The sequence below is a fragment of the Mobula birostris genome, chromosome 18 (genome assembly GCF_030028105.1).
Source record: "Mobula birostris isolate sMobBir1 chromosome 18, sMobBir1.hap1, whole genome shotgun sequence".
NCBI lineage: Eukaryota > Metazoa > Chordata > Chondrichthyes > Myliobatiformes > Myliobatidae > Mobula > Mobula birostris.
The window spans coordinates 7,280,721-7,302,482 of NC_092387.1; the positions used below are offsets into that span (position 1 = coordinate 7,280,721).

The 21,762-nt window shown below is 40.4% G+C and overlaps 1 protein-coding gene across 9 annotated transcripts in view; it reads right to left on the minus strand.

Annotated features, from left to right (window-relative positions):
- Positions 1-21,762, minus strand: part of myo9aa (myosin IXAa) — a 359,701-nt gene that overhangs the window by 304,448 nt on the left and 33,491 nt on the right. For 8 of the 9 annotated variants that reach the window (XM_072282122.1, XM_072282124.1, XM_072282123.1 and 5 more), the window contains one exon: positions 2,213-3,128. In XM_072282122.1, the coding sequence (XP_072138223.1) occupies positions 2,213-3,055 (843 nt within the window). In that variant the 5' untranslated portion in view covers positions 3,056-3,128. Of the gene's footprint in view, positions 1-2,212; positions 3,129-17,788; positions 17,809-21,762 lie in introns of those variants that run through there. The other variant, XM_072282120.1, reaches the window with a different exon arrangement.

The window sequence follows — 21,762 nt, forward strand, 5'->3', positions numbered from 1 at the left end:
CATTCAATCTGGATGCATAACAGCTTGGTATGGCAACTCTTCTGCACATGACCAAATTAAACTGCAGAGAGTTTTGGACATTACTCAGCTCATCACAGAAAACAGTCTTCCCTCCATAGATTGTCTACACTTCTCACTGCCTCATTAAAGCAGCCAGCATAATCAAATACCCCACCAACCACAGACATTCTCTCTTCTCCCTCTCCCACCGTGCAAAAGATACAAAAGCCTGAAAGCACACATCACCAGCTTCTACCCGCTGCTCCCAGACTTTTGAACAAATCTCTTTGCACAATAAGATGGACGCTTGACTTCACAATCTACCTTGTTATGACATTGCACTTTATTGTCTACCTGCACTGCACTTTCTCTGTAGCTGTTGCACTTTAGTCTGCATTGTTATTGTTTTACCTTGTTCAATCTCAATGCACTGCATAATGATTTGATCTGTTTGCAGTTTGCAAGATATGCTTCTCAATATAGCTTGTGACAATAATAAACCAATTCCAATTTATTTGATTAGACCAAATAATCCATAAAGTATTAATGAAATCATTGTTCTTGGGTTCATGTTTTGATAAAGCAACAGAAACTACATTCTCAAATGTGCACAGTACTTCCCGGCTTCAAGAATTAAACTGCCCTGCAGACTCACTGTTCCAAGTGATCAAGTCTCCTCAGAAACCATAGAAACAACAAAATGAGCATATATGGAATAAAATTATACACATGGTAGAGGGTGCTAAATTATTTGTGTCACTTGCAAACAGATAAATCTGTACACATCATTTTAACAAATCCAACAACAATACGCCTCTGTGCAAATTCCCATAGCATCTGGCAACCTTGTGATCTGTGTCCCAAAGGACACTGTCAGAACACTCTTCAAAAAGTTGAACACTCCAGATGTCAAGCACCAAATGTGTACCTAGCTGGGTACAAAAAATCTCTGCTGATCAGCATTTCCTGCTTTCAGGAATTAAATTGGCCTGCAGGTTCAATGATTGGAGGATATCAACATCTTAAACAGCAATCAGAGATTCCGGTCAGCTTCAAAAGAGCATCAAGCATATCATATCACTCCAAGAAAAGGGTGAAGTGCCTCAACGCTGTACCCCAGTAGCACTCATGTCTACTGTAATGAAGTGTTTTGAAAGGATTTGGCTCAAATTAATCACGCCTGAGCAATGACCAGGGCCTTCTGCAATTTGCCTATCACAAAACAGATCAACACCAATCTCACTGTCTCTATTTGTCTTCGGAAACCCTGGACTTGAGCAATACAAACATCAGGCTGTTGTTTATCGGTCAGCTTTCAACACTAATATTTCCTCACTGCTAATCAACAAGCTTCAAAGCCTGAGCTGTTGAACCTCCCTTCGCAACTGGATCCTCAACTTTTATCAGGATACCAGTCAATGCAGATCTGTTTGTCAGCAAGGGAGAGGTGTATCTCAAGAATGTGTGCTTAGTCAATGCCCTACTCTCCACAACCAGGACTATGTGGCTAGACACAGCTCAAACAACATATGTAAATCTGCTATTGCTGGCAGAATCTCAGACGGTGACAAGGAAGCGTAAAGGAGTGAGATAGACCAGCTAGTTGAGTGGTGCCACAACAACCACCACCTCATACTTAACCTCAGCAAGAGCAAGGAACTAATTATGGGCTCAAGGAAGAGGAAGTCAGAAAAATGCACTCTACTTCATTAGGAATTTGAAATTTGGTATGTCACCAAGGACTCCAGCAAATATCGGCAGATGTACCTTGGAGCAGAACATTTTTCAAAATCCTCAAAATAATATGATTTACAGACCAGGTGTTAGGTTTTCAAATCAAGAATTGGGAGGGATATGCTGTGTGGGATCTGGTAAAGTTCAAAAATAATTATAACAAAACTCTATTTACTATTCACATGATAAAAGGCAGGATTGAAACTCAAAGTACTTTCTGAAGAGTAACACAGTAAATTGATGGTTGAGGTACCTCTGGACATGATGATGCACAATATCTGGCTTCATTAGTGCACTTACAAGTGAAAGATTTAGGTTTTTAAAAATGAAATGCAACTGGTATGCTATGTATAACAAATAAAGGAAAATTTGCTTCCTGTGTAAAATTGAATTAGAACAAAATTAAAGCACAGATCTGTTGACTTGTCATTATGTTTCTTTCCATTCCCTCAAGAGGAAATCACGTGATGCATCTTACCTCCAGCACGGGTCCAGCTCCAAGAATAATCTGTTCTACTCCACTGGCAAATCCTTTCTGGCTCAAAGCAGTAAGATGATGGATCAGGAAGTTTGTACTTTGTGTCTTTCCTGAGCCACTCTCACCCGAAATAACAATACACTGGTTCTTCTTGCGTTGTAACATGGCATGGTATGCCACATCAGCAATGGCATATACATGGGGTTCCAGTTTACCCAGTTGGTGATTATCATACATTTTTACATATTTGGGGTTGTAAAGAGGAAGAAATTTAAAAGGATTTATGGCAATTAAAATCGTTCCCACATAGGTGTAGATTTTCTCTTGTTTAAATCTATTGCGTAGGTTATCCAGAAGTGTGTTTTCATTCAAGTCTGGTAGATTGCACAGATCGTTATAGTCTTTCTGCTGAGGTTGAGGCAAAAAACCTCGCTCCATCATCCTCCGCCGCTCCTCCGTTACCCTCAACCATGACTGCAGATTGCTATAATGAATAGAACCATCAAGGTTTTTCTCTCGAAGCAGGAAGCGATAGTCCTCGCTGCTGAAACGATTTTCTAGGGCACTGCGTGGCCAAAGCATCATGCGCTGCACAGGACAGTCGGTTGGATTGAGTATCCACTCTTCCCCACCAAACTCCTTCACTTCTGCCAGGACATAGCATTTTGTCTTCTCTAGTTGTAATTTGTAAATCAGTATTTCAATAACCTCTGCTGCACTGGTGCTTTTCCTTGCAGCAACAGGGCAATAAATGGTGCCTTCTGCTATACTCCCTGGGTAAACCCGCAACGTAAACTCATTGTCTTCACAGCGTCGTCTTCCACCAACATCATGCACATTCATATTGGATCAGTTGTGCCATCAGCAATGATAGCACATCCAAACGCTGGGCCGGTCCTGCTTCATGATATCAGACCTAAAAATGCAACAGAAGCAGAAATCACATTTTCAGAGGTACAAAACAATGCAAAACTTCGTACCACAACAATCCAATGACCTGAAAACACTAAATTATCTTGTCAGAACAATATGTACATTTCCAAATCAAAATGAAATGACAACAATTAATCCGTGGAGGTCTACAGGGGTCTTCAAAACAACAGACTAGGAACTTTGATGTTTTATCTTTAGACTAGCAAAACATGATTAGAGCACAAGGCATTGAGTTCGGAGTTCATTTCTGGCATCATCTGCAAGGAGTTTGTACATGTGGACATGTGTGTATCCTCTGAGTGCTCCTGTTTCCTTTCAGTTTAAAGACATGCCAGTTGGTAGGTTAATTGCTCATTATAAATTGTCCTGTGATTAGTCTAGTGTTAAACTGGTGGGATGCTGGGTACTTTGGCTCATTGTGTTGGTAAAGCCAATTCTGTGTTCTCTAATAAAAACATGCCTTCAGAAAGAATGAGCAGCTCAATAAACAATACAATATTTACTCATCTTCTTTTGATGTCTGCATACCACAGATATTTATCAGGCTCATCAGATTACCCATTATCATTTTTTTAAATTATTATACAAATTTACTCATCAACATCCCTACACTTCAGGATAGTCTAAAGTAGACAAACTTGTTGACCATGATGGTGCTGTCCCAATTTGCTGGTGATCCAGGGGAAAGTTGTTAATGGAGCCATAGCACTGCATCTCAGATGGTGCACAAGGCAATGGAACAATTGTTGTAATTAGTGAAATCATATTAATATAGATCATTTTTCCAGGTATCTATAGCTGTAGCAATCATACTGAGTTAGATAAATTAATGATCTATAATGCTTTCTGGGACATTTGTGATAGGGATTCAACAATGAAATGCTGTGAAAACTCTGGACGAATGTTCAGACTTTCTCTTGCTCCAGACAGTAATTTCCTATTAGTGCAAAGTCAAATATTACTTGCTTTTTACCCGTCCAGGCTGAATTGCTGCACACACTCAAAAACAACCTCATGATTTCAGATTATGGGTCAACCATCAATAAATATCTTTCTGACCTCACAATAGGATGACTGGTGATAGATGATAAGAATGAAGACTGATAGGATGGGTAACAGCTTCTTCCACCAGGCCATATGACAACTGGCCTCCCTGCCACCACCCAAGTTTCATCATGTATGAAGCGCCAGCAATGTTATACAGTTTACTCTAATTTGTATTGTAAATGCATCTTATAATTTGTTAAATTACTAGTGGTAATATTACTTTATGGGTTACAAGCATTAGGTATATGCAGTATGTTGAGCACCATGGTCCAGAGGAAAATTGTTTCCTTTAGCAGTGTACATGTATATGGTTCAATGACAATAAACTGACTTGAACTTGATATGGAGTATTTGCATTTGCTTGGACTGAGCACTCTCAACTTGGATCTGACAGCATTGACACCTATTGGCCACCATTATTTTTTTGATTCCATACAACTGAGAAATTCCCTTCTTTTAAATCAACTCTTTGATGGAACATTTATTCAAATGCTGTTGAGATTGGAAGGCCAGCCATGACTCTGAAGCCGGCTGGTGGCGTAGTGGCATCAACGCTGGACTTCGGGAGGAGAACTCCCAAGTTCAAATCCAGCCGGCTCCCTTGCAGGCTCTCCATCCATGCCTGGGTTGAGTGTCGAGCGAACAACTCAACCTCATAAAAAAAAAACCTGGAGAGGGATGGGTTCCGCCAGGTTTCAGATGCCCAAGACACGCTGTATGATCAGCATACCAAAAAGATCTGTGCAAAAAGCTTGTCATGACGGTGCCCCAACGACTCTACCAGGAGTTAAGGGCAGACACACACACCCCTCTAAAATTCCGCTTGACGGTCATTTTTGGACCAAAGATGGAATGAATGTGGACTTAACTGAGCACTAATGAACAAGCAACACACATCAAAGTTGCTGGTGAACGCAGCAGGTCAGGCAGCAACCTCTAGGAAGAGGTACAGTCGACGTTTCAGGCCAAGACCCTTTGTCAGGATTCACTAAATTCACGAACAAGCTTGTGATGACAAAATGGTGCACAATAGCCTTTCTGCCTCTCTGATAATGACTGAGAATAATTGCATGACCTCATATGAGCCAAACAGGCACAATTTCCTTTGTGCTGAATATCACTAGAGTGAACATACCAGATTCAGGAGCACAAGTCTTCAACATGTGGGTCAAATGCTGTCATTCCCCAACCTTGCTGCATCTAGTGTGCCAAGGCATTTGCAAAAATCACATGGAATTAAGTGAACAAGCTGAAAAATTATTTTGTGACTATGTGGATCTCAGGGATAGAATCATCTGTGCAATACTTCAGGCTGAAGGTTGTTATGTAAGATTCCATCTTTAAATCTACCTATTGGATTTTTCCATCATCGAGAATGGATAAAATCATAAATTTTACTTTCAGTTGTTGAACTGTCTATCACCACAAATACCTCACTGTATCAGGAAGTAAGAGCATGGAAACAGGCCCTTCAGCCCAACTGTTCCATGCTAACCACAGCTTCTCCTCACCCATGTTTGGCCCAGAACCCTCCAAGCCCCTATTCTCCAAATGCTTCTTAAATGTTGCTACTGTGCTCATTTCAAACACTTCCTTGAGCAGCTTATTTCAAGTGCTCATTATCCTCTGTCAAACAGTTACCTCTGAGATATCACAAGTCTTCCGTCTTATCTTGTATCTGTACTCTCTTCTTTTGACTCCCCAACCCTGTGGAAAAGGGTCACCACCTCCACCTTATGCCTCAAAGCATCCCTCAAAGGCCTGGGTGTCGACATCAACACGTGGGAGATGCTTGCCCTCGACCGTCCAGCTTGGCGCAGCAAGATCACCACAGGAGCCCGTGCAGCTGAAGTCAGGCGCAACGAAAGCGTGCTGTGCGCAAGGCCCGAGCAGCATCCACTGCCACGACAGCACCCACCCACTTGTGTCCCACGTGTGGGCGAGCCTTCAGGGCCCGGATTGGCCTCATCAGTCACCTCCAGACCCACAGCCACCAATCTCCCATTTGACTTTGAAGCCATGGTCATCTTCGACTACGAAGGACGAACAACAACAACAACAACATCCATACCTCTAATGATTTTAAGCTTCGTCAAGTCACTCCTCATTCTCCTACTCAAGCATTCAAGTGCAGGATATACAGTATTGGAAATAATCAGATTTAGAATACAAACACAACCAAAAAGCTCCACACCAGCAGGTTCAAGAGCAGCTACTACCTTTCAGCCATTCGGTTCTTGAACCAACCTTCAAAACCCTAATTTAGCAACACTATGATCACTTTGCACTCAGTTGGTCTTGACAGAAAGGCCACAGACAGCCTGTGTTGGCAGCAACTTCTCCAGCTTCATCACATCTAACACCGGCTGCATGCTGAGCCTGCTGCTGACACATGACTGCACAACTTAGGTTCAGTTCCAACGAAATCAAGCTTGCAGATGACAGCAATGGTTGGATTCATCAACAATGACGAGACAGCGTACAGACGAGGTAGAGCGGCTAATAGAATGGTGCTAAAAACAATAACTTGAATCTCATTGTGGATAAGACAAAAAAAGATTATTGTAAACTTTAGGAAGGTGCAGGCTGGCCACTCAACTCTGAACATAAATGGCTCCCCTGTGTAGTTAGGAACCCCAAGTTTCTGAAAGTGCACATAACGGACCTCACATGCTACCTCAACACCATCTATTCGGTCAAGAAAACACAGCAGTATCTCCACCTCCCGAGAAGATTGAGGCAAGCGACCACCCCCCCCTCCCCCATTCTTATAATTTTTACAGCAGCAGCACTGAGAGTGACCTGACCAGCTGCATTACTGTCTGGTACAGGAATTGCAAGGCATCTAACCGCAAGACGCTACAAAGGATTGAGGATAGGTCAGAAGGTCATCAGGGTCTGTCTTCGATCCAGAGATATTTACCAGGAGGGCCCCTAGCATTGTCAATGATCCCTCCCATCCTTCCAACAGGCAGGCGGTACGCTAGCATTAGGACAAGAACTGTTAGGATGGGAAACAGCTTCTTCCCCCAGGCTGTGAAACTGAGTTCCTGCCACCACCTGGGTGGCATTTTACTGTTTACATTTTTTAAACATATGATGAAAATGTACCTTATTAGTTATTAATTTATGTGCGGTAATATTGTGTGCAAGTTCCATGTACCGTGTTGTGCACCTTGGCCTAGAGGAACGGTGTTTCATTTGGCGCTATGCATATGTACCACTGAATGACAATAAACTTGAACTTGAAATTGATTTATTTTGTCCTACTTGTGCTCTTCCTTGTTAATTATGCACAATTTATGCTTTACTTATTAATGCTATTTATATGAATGCTACATGCCTGTGATACTGATGCAAACAAGTTTTCATAGCACTTGTGCATATATATCCTTATGTATATAACAATAAACTTGACCTTGACTTGGAATTCAAAACTGACTGTCAAAGCTAACAGACTTAAAATGTTCCTCATTTCATAAAATCTAATGCCAAATTCCACTTTGATCTCGCCAGAAAACAGCCTGTGGAAGGATTGTTATATACCTATTCTCAGGTACTATTTTTTAAAAAAATCAACAAGTAGCAAAAGGAACATTTGATGTCTAGAACATTCCAAGGGCAAGTTACTCGGAACCTGGACCTCAATTGCATGTTACCATTTCCTCAGAAATGTACAACTGAAACATGAATAGTCTTAGAACAGCATTCAAAACAATCTGATGAAAGATCGCTGATCTGAAATAACAATTCTGTGTCTCTCTGCACTTGATTACCTGGTCAGCTAACCATTTTCAGTATTTTGTCTCTTTGGTTAACAGCAAATTCTGCAAAGTAACAAAAATATATGTCCTTTAAGTTTGAATTTGCAACACCTGCAAAGTTGAAGAGTTAAGAGCCATCAAAATTCGGAGGACACCCTTGCAAAGTATGTGAAGCAATACAAATGCTGATCATTACCCAGAATGCAGTGTTGGGGCCAGGAAAATCAGGAACATTCTTGCAAGGTTATTAATCAATACAGAGTACTTAGTCCAAATGTGCAGATTACCAACAGAGTGAATTCTGGTTAACTGCGACACCTTGGGACCAGTACGTTTAGGTCCAACTAGCCATGGAAAAGGGTTTCATGGAAGTAGTTAAAAGGTACAAAAAAAAACTAGCTACTGTTTAACCAAGTAACAAATTATGTATTTAAATAAAATACAGAAGAAATTGGAACACGACCTATACTACCATACTACTAAAAAACCGTAAGAGCTCCTCAGTTAGCAGAAGAAATCATGCAGTGTACACTGCTTTGTTCTTTTGATTGACTGTAAATGAACAAAATCAATACAGAAATTTATATGTATGCAACCCTCTCAGAGTAGGCTTGTAATGAGTTAGCTGTTACTGTGAATACAAACTAAAAGTAACGTAACTCTGCAATGCATAAGAATAATGATGAAAAGGCCTGTATCAATAAATAAATTGCTCTAGGATATACTGTATACGATTCAGGTAAACACAAAAACACGACAATTACCTGTGCAAATACAGACACCCATCCAAATTTGTTGTTTGCCAGGAAGCAATAATTTAACTCATACTAGTATAAACTTAGATTGAAAATTGTATTTATAAAATACTTTAAGCTGTAACAAACATAGTACTATATAATACAAAATAAGAACATAAGGCATAAGAGCAGAAATAGGCCATTTGGCCCATCGAGTCTGCTCCATCGTTTCATCATGGCTGATACAATTTTCCTCTCAACCCCAATCTCATGCCTTCTTCCCACATCCCTTCATGCCCTGACTAATCAAGAATCCATCAACCTCTGCCTTAAATATGCATAAAGACTTGGCCTCCACAGCTGCCTGTGGCAATGAATTCCACAGATTCACCACTCTCTGGCAAAAGATATTCCTCCTCACCTCTGTTCTAAAAGGATGCTCTCTATTCTGAAGCTACATCCTCTGGTCTTAGACTCTCCCACTATAGGAAGCATCCTCTCTACATCCACTATCAAAGCCTTTCACCTCTCTATAGGTTTCAGTGAGGTCATCCCTCATTCTTCTGAAATCTATTGAATACAGGCCCAGAGCCATCAAACACACCTCATATGACAAGCCATTCAATCTTGGAATCACTCCCGTGAAACTCCTTTGAACCCCCTCCAGTTTCAGCACATCCCTTCTAAGGAGCCCAAACCTGCACACAATACTCTGTGAGGCCTCACCAGTTCTTTATACAGTCTAACATTACATCCTTGCTTTTATATCCTAGTCCTCTTGAAATGAATGCTAACATCACATTTGCCTTCTTCACCACAGACTCAACCTGCAAATTCACCTTTCAGAAATCTTGTACTAGATTCCCAAGTCCCATTGTGCCTCAGTTTTCTGCATTTTCTCTCCATTTAGAAAATAGTCAACTTTCAATTCTTCTACCAAAGTGCACGATTATACACTTCCCAATACTCTATTCCATCAACTATTTCTTTGCCTATTCGTCTAATCTGTCTAAGTCCTTCTGTAGCCCCTCTACTTTCTCAAAACTCTCTGCCCCTCCACCTATCTTCATACTGTCTACAAACTTTGCAACAAAGCCATCAACTCTATCTCTGGTTTTTAAAAGCTTCCCAATCCTCTAACTTCCCATTAACTTTTGCTCTATTATGTACCCTCTTTTTGGCTTTGACTTCTCTTGTTAGCCACAGTCAACACAGTGTCATCTTGTCTTTAGAATACTTCTTCCTCTTTGGGATGTATCTATCCTGTGCCTTCTGAATTGCTTTCAGAAATTACAGCTATTGCTGCTCAACCATCATCCTTGCCAGTGTTCTTTTCCAATCAATTCTGGCCAACTCCTCTCTCATGCCTCTGTAATTTCCTTTACTCCACTGTAATACTAATACATCTGACTTTAGCTTTTCCTTCTCAAACTTCAGGGTGAATTCGATCATATTGTGATCACTTTCCCCTAAGGGTTCTTTTACCTTAAGTTCTTTAATCAATTCTGGTCCATTGCACAACACCCAATCGAGAACAGCTGGTCTCCTGATGGGTCCAACTGTGAGCTGTTCTAAAAAGCCATCTCATAGGCATTCTAGAAATTCCCCCTCTTGGAATCTGATTTTCCCAATCTACTTGCATACTGAAATCCCTCATGACTATTGTATCATTGCCCTTTTGGCAGGCATTTTCTAACTCCCATTATAATTTGTAGATCACATCCTTACTATTGTTTATGGGTCTGTACACAACTCCCATCAGGGTCTTTTTATCCTTGCAGTTCCTTAGCTCTATCCACAATGATTCAACAGCTTCTGACCTGACATTACTTCTTTCTAATGATTTCAAATTTTTTTTAAACCAACAGAGCAACACTGTTCCCTTTAACTTCCAGGCTGTCCTTTTGATGAAATTTGTTTCCTTGGACATTAAGCTCCCAGCTATAATCTTCTTTCAGCCATGAATCAGTGATGCCTACATCATACATGCCAATCACCAACTACGCTACAATTTCATCTACTTTATTCCATATACTGTGCACATTCGAATATAACACCTTCAATCCTGTGTTCACCCTTTTCAATTTTGACCGCCTTTTACGTTGCAACTCATCCTATTGACTGAAATTTTGCTCCATCAACAGCCTCTCCTCACTACACATTGCCTCTGTTTGTAAACCAGCTATCTCATCTTCATTCACCTTTCCTACGATACTTCTTGCATTGAAATATACACAGCTCAGGACACTAATCACACCAGATACCCAACCACTATGACTTCAAGTGATACTGTTGTTGAGTGGGATGGCCATAGGGGTACTCTGCACTGACTCCTTAATCCCTCTCCCCTTCCTGACTACCACCCAGTTTCTTGTGTCCTGCTACCTCTCTATATGTCTTATCTATCACCCCTTCAGCCTCACAAATGATCTGGAGTTCATCCAGTTACAGCTCCAACTACTTAAAGCAGATTTTTAGAAGCTACAGCCATGCCAATCACGTTTGTCTTGGTACAGGTTGTACCCTTCTGCCTAGTGGGATGCAATGGAAGATTTGAGAGATTTGGGTGGGATCAGATTTCTGCAGGACAGTTGGCTGGTTTGGAGTCTTTTAGCAGTGGCTGCTGAGCGGAGCACAAGGGAAGATGCTCACAGAATGCCACTCAAAAGGATAGACACTGTTGTAAGAAGTCCTTCTGCAGACAACTGGTTCCGAGAAGGAAGTGACAATACTCCTGAATTAACAAGTTCGTTCAAGATAGTCGAGGAAAGTTCAAACTGAGGCTGGTGTCCTTCAAACAGAAGGTGGGGTCAGCAGAAGAGTAATCAAAGTAAAGCATCCTGACTACTTCAGAAATGAGCTCCAATGTTGATGTGCACACTTAGACTGGTTTAACGGTAACGGGCCCTTCAATTTTCCTTTTCTTTTTCTGTTAACTGTTTGTTAAAATTGAAATTTTGGTAAATAAATTTCCTTTGTAATTTTATGCCAGTGTATGATCTGTTATTTTTCTGGCGAATGACAACTTTGCACGGAGCAGTATTAACATTCCAAGCATTCATTACAAATCACATCCCACCCCGGAATACTCCAACTTTCCTGTTTTGTTGAACCCAAGTCATACCAACTGTAGACTTGTGTGGAAGGTGGCCATCTCACGGCTGAGTCATGTGACTGTTAGCAGAATTAGCTAACAAGCCAAGTTTGCCTTCAACCCCCTGTGAGAGGGTTACATGTACAATTGTAATAAAACTTATTTCTGAACTCTGTGATAAAAACCACATGCCCTCTGCCTTCCTAACCAAATGCTGCACTTGCATTTTTTGCAATTCCTGATTGAGAATAAATCCTTCTGTGATTCACTCATCTGCCATCTTTCTCCATTTAGATAATAGTCTGCTTTCTGATTCCTCTTATCAAAAAAATGCATGGTCTCATACCTTCCCCATTCAACAGGTTTCTTCCACTCAAACAATCCATGCCATTTTGCGTAGTCCATATACTCTCATCACAGCATACCATCCAATCAATTCTCCAGTCATCAGCAACTTTGGAGACCTTACACTCTACTTCCTTCAAGTCATTAATATTAGTCATAAATAACTGGTTAAGAAGGTATCCTTGGAGCATTCCACTAATAACATTCAGCCAGCCAGAAAATAACTAGTTTGTTCTGTCTTCTATACAATAACCCATTTTCAGTCCATTCCATCATGCTTCCCCTAATGTCCTGAGATTTTTCTTGATCCACCAGCTTTTTGTGTGGAAACTTGACTAAAAATAATACTACATCTGCCGGTTTCCCTTTGCTAATTACATCTTCAAAGAACTTCAGCCACAATGAACTTTTCATAAAATCACTGATTGGTTTAACTACATCCATCTTCTCTGAATTACTGGCAGCATTTCTTTGATTAATCTGACATCTTACTAACATGTTGTTTGTTTAAAACCACAGGGTACAAGCCACCAGAACCTGGTGACTTTGTTCTACCTGATAGTAAAGGGTACAAGCTTGTTCATGCAGTTTCAATCTTTGGGATAAATTTGCTATGTCCTCCACAATGAAGCGTAATATGAAGAACTGATCCAGCTGCCATTTCTTTGCCTCCTGTTACAAATTCCCCAGTCTCAATGACCATGGGTACCACACTCACCTAAGCTATCTTCATACTTTTTATGCGTCCACAGAAATTGTTGCTGTTTTAGATATTTGCCAGTTTTCTGTCGGTTAATTTTCTGCCTCCTTATTAACTGTAAGCTGCTTACTGTTGATTTCTGTAGAATTCCCAATATTTTAATGTACCACTTAACTCTTGCATCAGAAAACATAGGTCAACTATAAAAACTGTGCTTGGTACTCAATTCTCAGAGCAGAGAATGAAAGCAGCTCAAGAATCATCTTTAGATAAAAGAAACTAGTACAGATACAAATGAAAACAGCAATTATTCACAAGCTGCACCATCAGCCAGCCACAGGCTCTACCTACTAAGTGGTATATCAAAACACTGACACCAATGTGTTGAAGGCAGAACCAAATTTACAGCAAAACTTACAGCCAACAGTTTACACTGCAACAAATGAAAGTTTATTTACTCCAAAAGTAAACTTGAATTGTTTACTGAGTATATAAGCTGCACACAAAACCAAATTGTCCACATGAAACTGACCTGTCTCAATGTCAACAGTGAATTCCCTAAACAGCAATAACTGGACACCATGCATGATTGGTGAGACAATTACCCAATCAATCCCACTGTGATCAGTAACAGAGTTGATGTGCTAAACAGTTGTACAATAATCACCTTTATTCCTGATGCAAAGGAGAGCCTGGAGCCTTGCTACATGTATTTTCCATGGTTTGACACCCATGAAGATAAGCCACGTTAATCATATCCTGAATAAACTTGGGTTAACTTTTCCATCAATAGTTTGTCCCCCTCCCCTGTATATCTGAATAAAAGATTGACAGAGGAAATGAAAAAGTGATACGAACTAACTCAATCAAATTAATTGCTCAACTCATCAGTTGAGACTTACTCGCCTGACCTCATTTTTCAAAAGATTGTAATTTTTAACTATTCTTCTTAATTTATCTTTACGACATCAAAGTCAGCAATGTCTCAGGTAATTTTTCCAGATGAATCAGTTCTCAATAAACCGATAATACTCAAGACCTTAAGACAAAGGAGCAGAATGAGGCCATTTGGCCCACCGAGTATGCTCCACCATTCCTTCATGGCTGATCCATCATCCCCGTTCACTGCATTCTCCTGCCTTCTCCCCGTAACCTTTGACGCCCTGACTAATCAAGAACCTATCAACCTCCGCTTTAAATATATTTGATGACCTGGCATTCACAGCCCTCTGTGGCAATGAATTTCACAGAACCACTACGCTCTGGCTAAAAAAATTCCTCCTAATCTCTGTTCTAAATGGATGTCTCTCCGTCCCGAAGCTGTGACAACTGGTCCTAGACTTCCCCAGTATAACAAACGTCCTCTCAACATCCATTCTAAGCCTTTCAATATTCAATAGGTTTCAATGAGAACCCCCTTCATTCCTCTAATCTCCAGCAAGTACAGACCCAGGGACATCAAATGCTCCTCGTATGTTAACCCTTTCATTCCCGGTATCAATCTCGTGAACCTCCGCTGGATCCTCTCCAATGCCAGCACATCCTTTCTTAGATAAGGGGCCCAGAACTGGTCACAATACTCCCTTCAAGTGTGATCTGATCAAAGCCTTAGAAAGCCTCAACATGACATCTGCTACAGCCTTGTTCTTAATCTCTAGTACTTTTGAAATGAATGGAAGTAAAATTCCTTGAAATTCATGACCTTAACATTTCTGATACAATCCATCAGTTATGAGAGCTGTAAAACTTATGACAGAAAACATTTGTGTCTCTAACTGTTCAAGCATCATCCAATCAGCAACTCAATTACTCCAATGCTACCTTACATAAATGGTCCATCAAGTCAACCCGCATTTTATTAACTGCTCAATGAAAGAATCAAACTAAACCAAAACCACCAACCCAAAAAAAAGTGAATAGGCAAAGATAATGCACATGAAATACAACTTATCCCTCCACAGATGCTGCCCGACATGCTGAGTTCCTCCAGCATTTTGAGGATATGGCTCTACATTTCCAGCATCGGCACAATCTCCTACCGGAGGAATTGAGCAGGCCAGGCAGCATCTATGGAAAGGAATAATGTGTAGAGGTTGGTTCAGCTTTGTGTTTTGGGAGGTGCTGCATGTCCTCCACCTTTTTAAATGAGCTTCCTAATGTATGAATTCACATATTCAATGCCCATTCCAAATGCTCTGTCTGCACTTTTGAGTCATCACAGTCCACTGATATCGAGTAGAGGACGTAACCCCATCACCGTTCCCTCTACCCCACCCAAGAGGCTTCAAGGACCTCCTTGAATCATTCCTCTGCCTGCCGAATAACCAATTTCCATAACAGAACACAGAATGCATGTTATGCTGCTGGAATCTTGTAGTGGGCACGTCAAGGACATGGCTTGTTCACTGGAACCAAATGAATGTAACTTAGCTCCAATACAGAGAATTTATTTATTTAGCAATACAACACGTAACAGGCCCTTCCGGTCCTTTGAGCCACACTGCCCAGCAACCCACCGATTTAACCCTAGCCTAATCCAAAGATCCAAAGTACATTTATTATCAAATAATGTATAAATTATACAACCCTGAGATTTGTCTGATGACAGGCAATTGCAAAGCAAGAAACCTGAAAGAACCCAATTAAAAAAATAAAGACCAATCCCAGAGAGAAAAAAAGCACAGATTATGCAAACAACAGAAACAAGCAACAACAGCAGCGTTCTCAACCAAATTGAGTGATTTTATCCAGATCCCTGGAGTAGGCCCAAAGCCTCAGTATTCAGTTCATCATATTAGCAGGGCAAATAACCACAAAATTTGCAGCAGCCGACTGGCAGTCTCACAGCCTCAGGGCCACAGAGAGGGGAGCCCCAGACTGTCTGGGCCAGCATTTAAATTGTCCGATCAGCAAATTGTACCTCACACTAGGGCCCAGGCTCCACCACAGCAATTTGCTCCGGGCCTAGAATGCACCACCCAGCAATTCACTTTGGACCTCTCCAAATTGGCTCAGTGCTCAGAGCAATCCACCCTCGCACCCAGGTTAGTTGGACAGGTTTTGGAACTTCTCTGCCTTGTTTTCAATGGACAATTTACAATGACAAATTAACCTGTACATCTTTGGACTGTGGGAGGAAAATGGAGCACCCGAAGGAAACCCATGCACACACAGGAAGGAATGTGCAAGCTTGCTTACAGAGGACACCAGAAATAAACTCCAATGCCCAGAGCTGTAATAGTGTCACAATAACCTTGCTGGACTGAAAAAGGAAACTAACATTGGTTTGCTTGTCTTGTTAGTAGACTTACATCCATAGATTCTACAGCAAGGTAAACAACACAAAAAAAATCAAAAAAGTAGAGAGAAAAATGCAAATCTGAAGGCTACAATATTGAAAAGCAAGAAGGAACATGAATAAAATTGCAAAAAACAAAATTCTTAAGTATTATATAAATGAAGAGAGTAATAAAGGTAAAAGTGAGTCCCTTACAAACAGACAGGAAAATTTTCAATGCTTGGGAGGGGGCAATATAATGAGCAAATTCTGAGTCTTTAATGAGGGGTAACCTCTTCACTCAGAGGGTGGTGAGAGTGTAGAACAAGCTGCCAGTGGAAGTGATGGATGGGGGCTCAATTTCAACATTTAAATTTGTATAAATATATGGATGGGAGGGGAATGAAGGGTTTAACTCCAGGTACAAGATGATGGGAAGAGAAGAATAATAGTTCAGCACACACTGAAGGTAGTAAATTGGATCAGACATTGGCTTTGTGAGAGAAACCAGAGGATGGTAGTAAAGGGTTGCCTCTCTGACAAGAGGTCTGACGAGCAGAGTGCTACACGGATTGGTGCTGGGTCTGTTGTTTGTCATCTATATGAATGATCTGGATGATGTGGTTAACTGGATCAGAGTAAGAATAAGGGGTCAGCCATTTAAAATTGAGAAATGTCTTTACTCAGGAGTGAAACTTCAAACCTAACTACTCCCAGATGGCTGTAATGGTTCAGACATTGGGATATTATCAGATCTGGTCTTTGTCCAAGGAAAATGTCAATGACTAAGAAAATAAGCTATGATTTAAAGATTAAATATTGTTTGTCACATGTACATCAAAACGTACATCATTTGTGTCAATAACCACAGTCCAAGGATGATCTGAAGGCAGCCCACATCGGGAATCAACATTGCATGCCCACGACCAACCCTAAATGCATGCTTGGAATGTGGGAGGAAACTGGAGCACTTGGAGAAAACGCACATTACAGGCAGTAGCAGGAAATGAACCATCTTTCAGCTGGCTGCATAATAGTGTTATGCCAGGCAACAACGGTACCATGCCGCCAACTGATGTTGATATAGATAAAAATAGCAGTGAATAGAATTGATTTAGCTAAGTGATGGCATGCCAAAAGAGATAGAACTAAACAATAAGATAATGAAACAGGATAATGAAACCAAGGCAATGCAAGAGTCAGCAGGAAGAAACTGCACATGCAGCCCTGGGAAACAAAGGCAAAGCAAGCAGGCAGGAAAAAGAATGCAAAATTATACAGAAAGGAAAAAGTAACTTATTTTCATCTAAATTGTTCCTTGTCCCTAACAGTTTTCCTTTGTTTCAGATTTGAGATACAAAAATAGCCCAGTTGACTCATGTCCAACAAAATTGAAAAATATTTCATTACACTGAAAGGAGAGCTTGCATTGTTTTCAAAAAAAAACTGGTCCTTGCTTTCTTTCTGTAGAGCACAATCTGTCAAGTCCAAAGTCCTCCGAAAATAGACAGGTTCATCTTGTAATTTCAAAGAAAACCAGCATCACAATGGTCAATATTAGCATTTCCAAATCATGATTACATTTTTCAGTGCTTGTTTCATTTCCTATGGAATGTTTTGTCTTCATATTTTCGGAGTTCAAGAAAATAAGTAATTTAAACATAAAATTACAAACTTACATGAACAAGTATATTTCACTTGAGGCTCATGCGGTATACACTTATACTTGCAGAGCAGTTTTTCCCCTTTCCTGTATCACCTCACTCAGTAACTTAACTAGATTAGCAGCCTTTATCAGAAATCAATGTCCTGAAACCCAATTACACAAAATGTTTAGGCAACCGCCTAGTTACAGCATATTGTGTTATTATAGAACCAATCACACAAAGCACTGCAGTGAGCAGGACAGCATCTGCAAAGTGGAATGACATCATACAGAAACTCCACTCCCATTGCAGCCCAAGCAGCAAGCTCAGACATAGGACTGCACTCAGCTCCACCACAAAGTCTTTAACTCATTAAACTTATTCTTGGCTTTAACAGCACCTTTTATCCTTTCTGCAACCTAACATCAAAATCTGTCAATCATTCTGAGAGCCAGGGGTCACCACTGATGTTTCAAACCTTTAGTGAATTAGAAAGAGAACTTCCATCCCCTTGTAGGAGGGGTGAGTGAATGAACAAGAAATCCAACCCGATTAATTACAATCATTTTCTCCAACAAGATTTATAGAACACAGAACAGTACCGAACAGTACAGGCCCTTTGGCCTCCCCAGCATCAAAAGGCGATGCCTCAAAGAGGTAGCATCCATCATTAAGGACTCCCACAACCCAGGACATACCCTCTTCTCATTACTAACACTAGGGAGGTGGTACAGGTGCCTGAAGAGACACACTCAAATTCTTCTACTGTGCCATCAGATTTCTGAAAGGTCCATGAATCCATAAATATTACCTTGCTATTTTTTGCACTTTTTTTGTATAAACTTACTACAATTTATAGTAATGTATATATTACATGGAACTGCTGCCGCAAAGCAACAAATTTCACAAAATACACAAGTGATAATAAACCTGATTCTGATGTTATGCAAACTATTAATCTTCTCCAAAATCACACGGCCTTCCACATTTCTATCACCCATGTGCCTAATTCAAGAGTCTCTTAAATGCCCCTTATTTATCTGCCTCGATCACCACTCTTGGCAAGGAATTCCTTGCAAGTAGTGTAAACAAACCCTATCTGTCATTCCCCCCCTGGAGTTTCCTCCAAGCAACTTAAAAGTATGTCTCCTCATAGTAACCATTGCTGCCCTGGAAAAAGGCACTACCAATGCCTCTAATCATCTCGTACACCTCTGTCAACTCTCCTCTCAAGCTCCTTTGCCCCAAAGAGAGAAGCCCTAGTTTTCTCAACCATTCCACCTAAAACATGCTCTCTTATTTAGATAGCACCCTGGTGAATCTCTAAAGCACTCTAAAACTTCACCATCCTTCCTATAATGAGATGACCACAACTGAAATAATGCAATTTCAGGAATAATTTCATAATCTATCAAAATAGATGATATAGAAAAGAAAATACCACAACTCCTATTCTTTAAAACATGCCAACTTGTTGCAGTCAGGCTCTTCAGCCCAATGACTTTGTGCTGACCATCAACTACACATTTACAGCAATCCTTCGTTGATCCTATTATTTCATCAACTCCTCCAGGTTTCTCAATTTGTCTCCAAATTAGTGGCAAATTACAGAGGCCAATTAATCCAACAACTCTAATGTTTTTGGATTGTGGGTAGAAACCAGAGCACATGAAGGAAACCATGCATTCACAGAAAAAATGTGCAGAATCCACGCAGATCAGGATTGACGCCATGTCTCTGGCACCGCAGAGCAGTGACTCTACTCTTTTTAGATTGAAAACTCAGGAAAAAGCAGCTTAATGTGGAGAAGTGAAAGTTTGTGCCTCTCAATAAAATGAATCAAAAGATCGACTATCTAAAGCAGGGGTTCCCAACCTTCTTTTTTAATGTCATGGGCCAATACCATTAAGCAAGGGGCCATGAACCCCTGATTTAAAGGGAGATTGACTGTCAATGAGTGAAGTTCAGAGGAACCTAGGTGTTCAAGTGAATCATAATTTAACAGGCTGGTCCAACAAGTAGTTAAAGAGGCAAACACCACATTAGTCTTTGTTGCGAAGGGTTTGGAGTTTAATAATAGGGAGGTTTTGTTACAGCTGTACAGGTTTGATGAGGAGACGCCTTGAATACTGTTCACAAGTTTGGTCCCCTTAACTAAAAAAACACAAATGTAGTAACACTGAGGGCAGTCCAGAGAATATTCACTGAGTTAAGCTCTAGGATGAGACGAAAATTGCCCCCATCAAGAGAGACTAGTCATAAGTTCATTCATACAAATGAGGTTGTACGTGGCATGACAAGGCAGATACTGTAATGTTTTCATCAGTGAGAAAGTTACAAACTGCAAAAAAAGGGAACTTGGTCATATAAAATTCAAGTTCATATTTTTTTTTCCCCTTGAAGACAGTAAATATCTAAGAGTTTTCTGAACCTCAAGATGATGGATGACAAGTCATTAGATACATTTGCAGCAGAGATCCATATTTGAAGGGTCAAGAAATTGAGGGGGTTTATTTACTTAGAGATACAGCACAGAATAAGCCCTTTGAGACACATCACCCACCGACCCAATTTAATGCTAGCTTCATCACAGCACAATTTACAGTGACTAATTAACCTATATCTTTGGACTGTGCGAGGAAATCAGAGGATCTGGAGAGATCCCAGATATTCTACAGGAAGAACATACAGACTCCTTTTAGATGATGTTGGAATCTCTAAACTCCAAACTCCGAAGCTTCTAACTGTAAAAGTGGCACGCTAACCGCGACACTACCATGGCACCGTGGTTATGGAAAACTGACGCAGAAGCGATGAGGCAAGAATAGATCATCCACAGTCATTCTGAATGGTTAGAATCTTAGTCTTTAAATGCATAGATAATAGACAGTATAAAAATTAAGTGCATCTGCCCCAGCTTCCAGGACAGTAGAAAGTTAAGCAAAATACTGGCCAAACAATTCCTGCCATTTTACTGTTACATTCATACTATTGCAGGAAAAATGGAAAACATCTCAAGTCAAAAAAGGAAACTTTTATATAAGTTTACAAAGATTGAAATCTCTTTCTGCTCAGTATGACACAGGTAGTTTTCCTGCAAATTCAGAGCTCGATGATTAACCAAATTGCTTTCCCATTCATCACCACTTGTGCAATGTGTAACAACCACCCCTGGACTGAAACCAATTTAACTTTCATTTTAATTACTATTTGTACAAGGAGTGTCCAGTAAGGTACAGTGAAAGCTTGAACTTATTTTCAACTACAGATGCCAGCAGGCTTTGAACATGCTGTGATTTTACAGATACAACTCAGAATATAAACAAAATCACTCACTATAATGATACCCTCACAATTTCAAAATGAAAGACATCAAAAATAAGCCAGACTGAGAAAATTACTCCAAATGGTGAGAAAAAGGAAACTAGTTCTGCCATTGACAGGAATGAATATTTGTACATATAGGGCTTCTGAAATTAATACCAAGGGAGCTTGGTTATATGTACAATGTTCATATGTTGGGTGTTTATAACCCAAGGACAATCTGAATTTAACTATTTCAGAAGTTCATCCACAACTAAATTGTAGTTAATTTCGTTAATGTAACATGATTCTTCATACAAAATTCTCAAGTGAAGAACTGCCAATTGAACCCCACAATAAGAAAAAAAGCAAGATGACACTGTCAATTGCACCATTCATGGATGGATCCAGTGGACAAATCGATTTACAGACAGCACATGTTCAACTTCAAACCAGTGCTGTATTTTTGTTTTAAACTACTCTTATTCAGGGTAGGAGACCAGCTGTTGCAACTGAAATCACAAATCCAGACCAAAGATATGGTCCCTTTCCTAATTTATATCCACTACCTCCACACAACCACTTTCCAAGCGACCCCCCCCCCCCACCCACAGCAGCAATTTTAAGCCGAGAACAATTGGAAGCTTTCATGAACTTCACTCAGCTTCATTCAGCCCATCACTGAATTGTTCCCACACCAATGG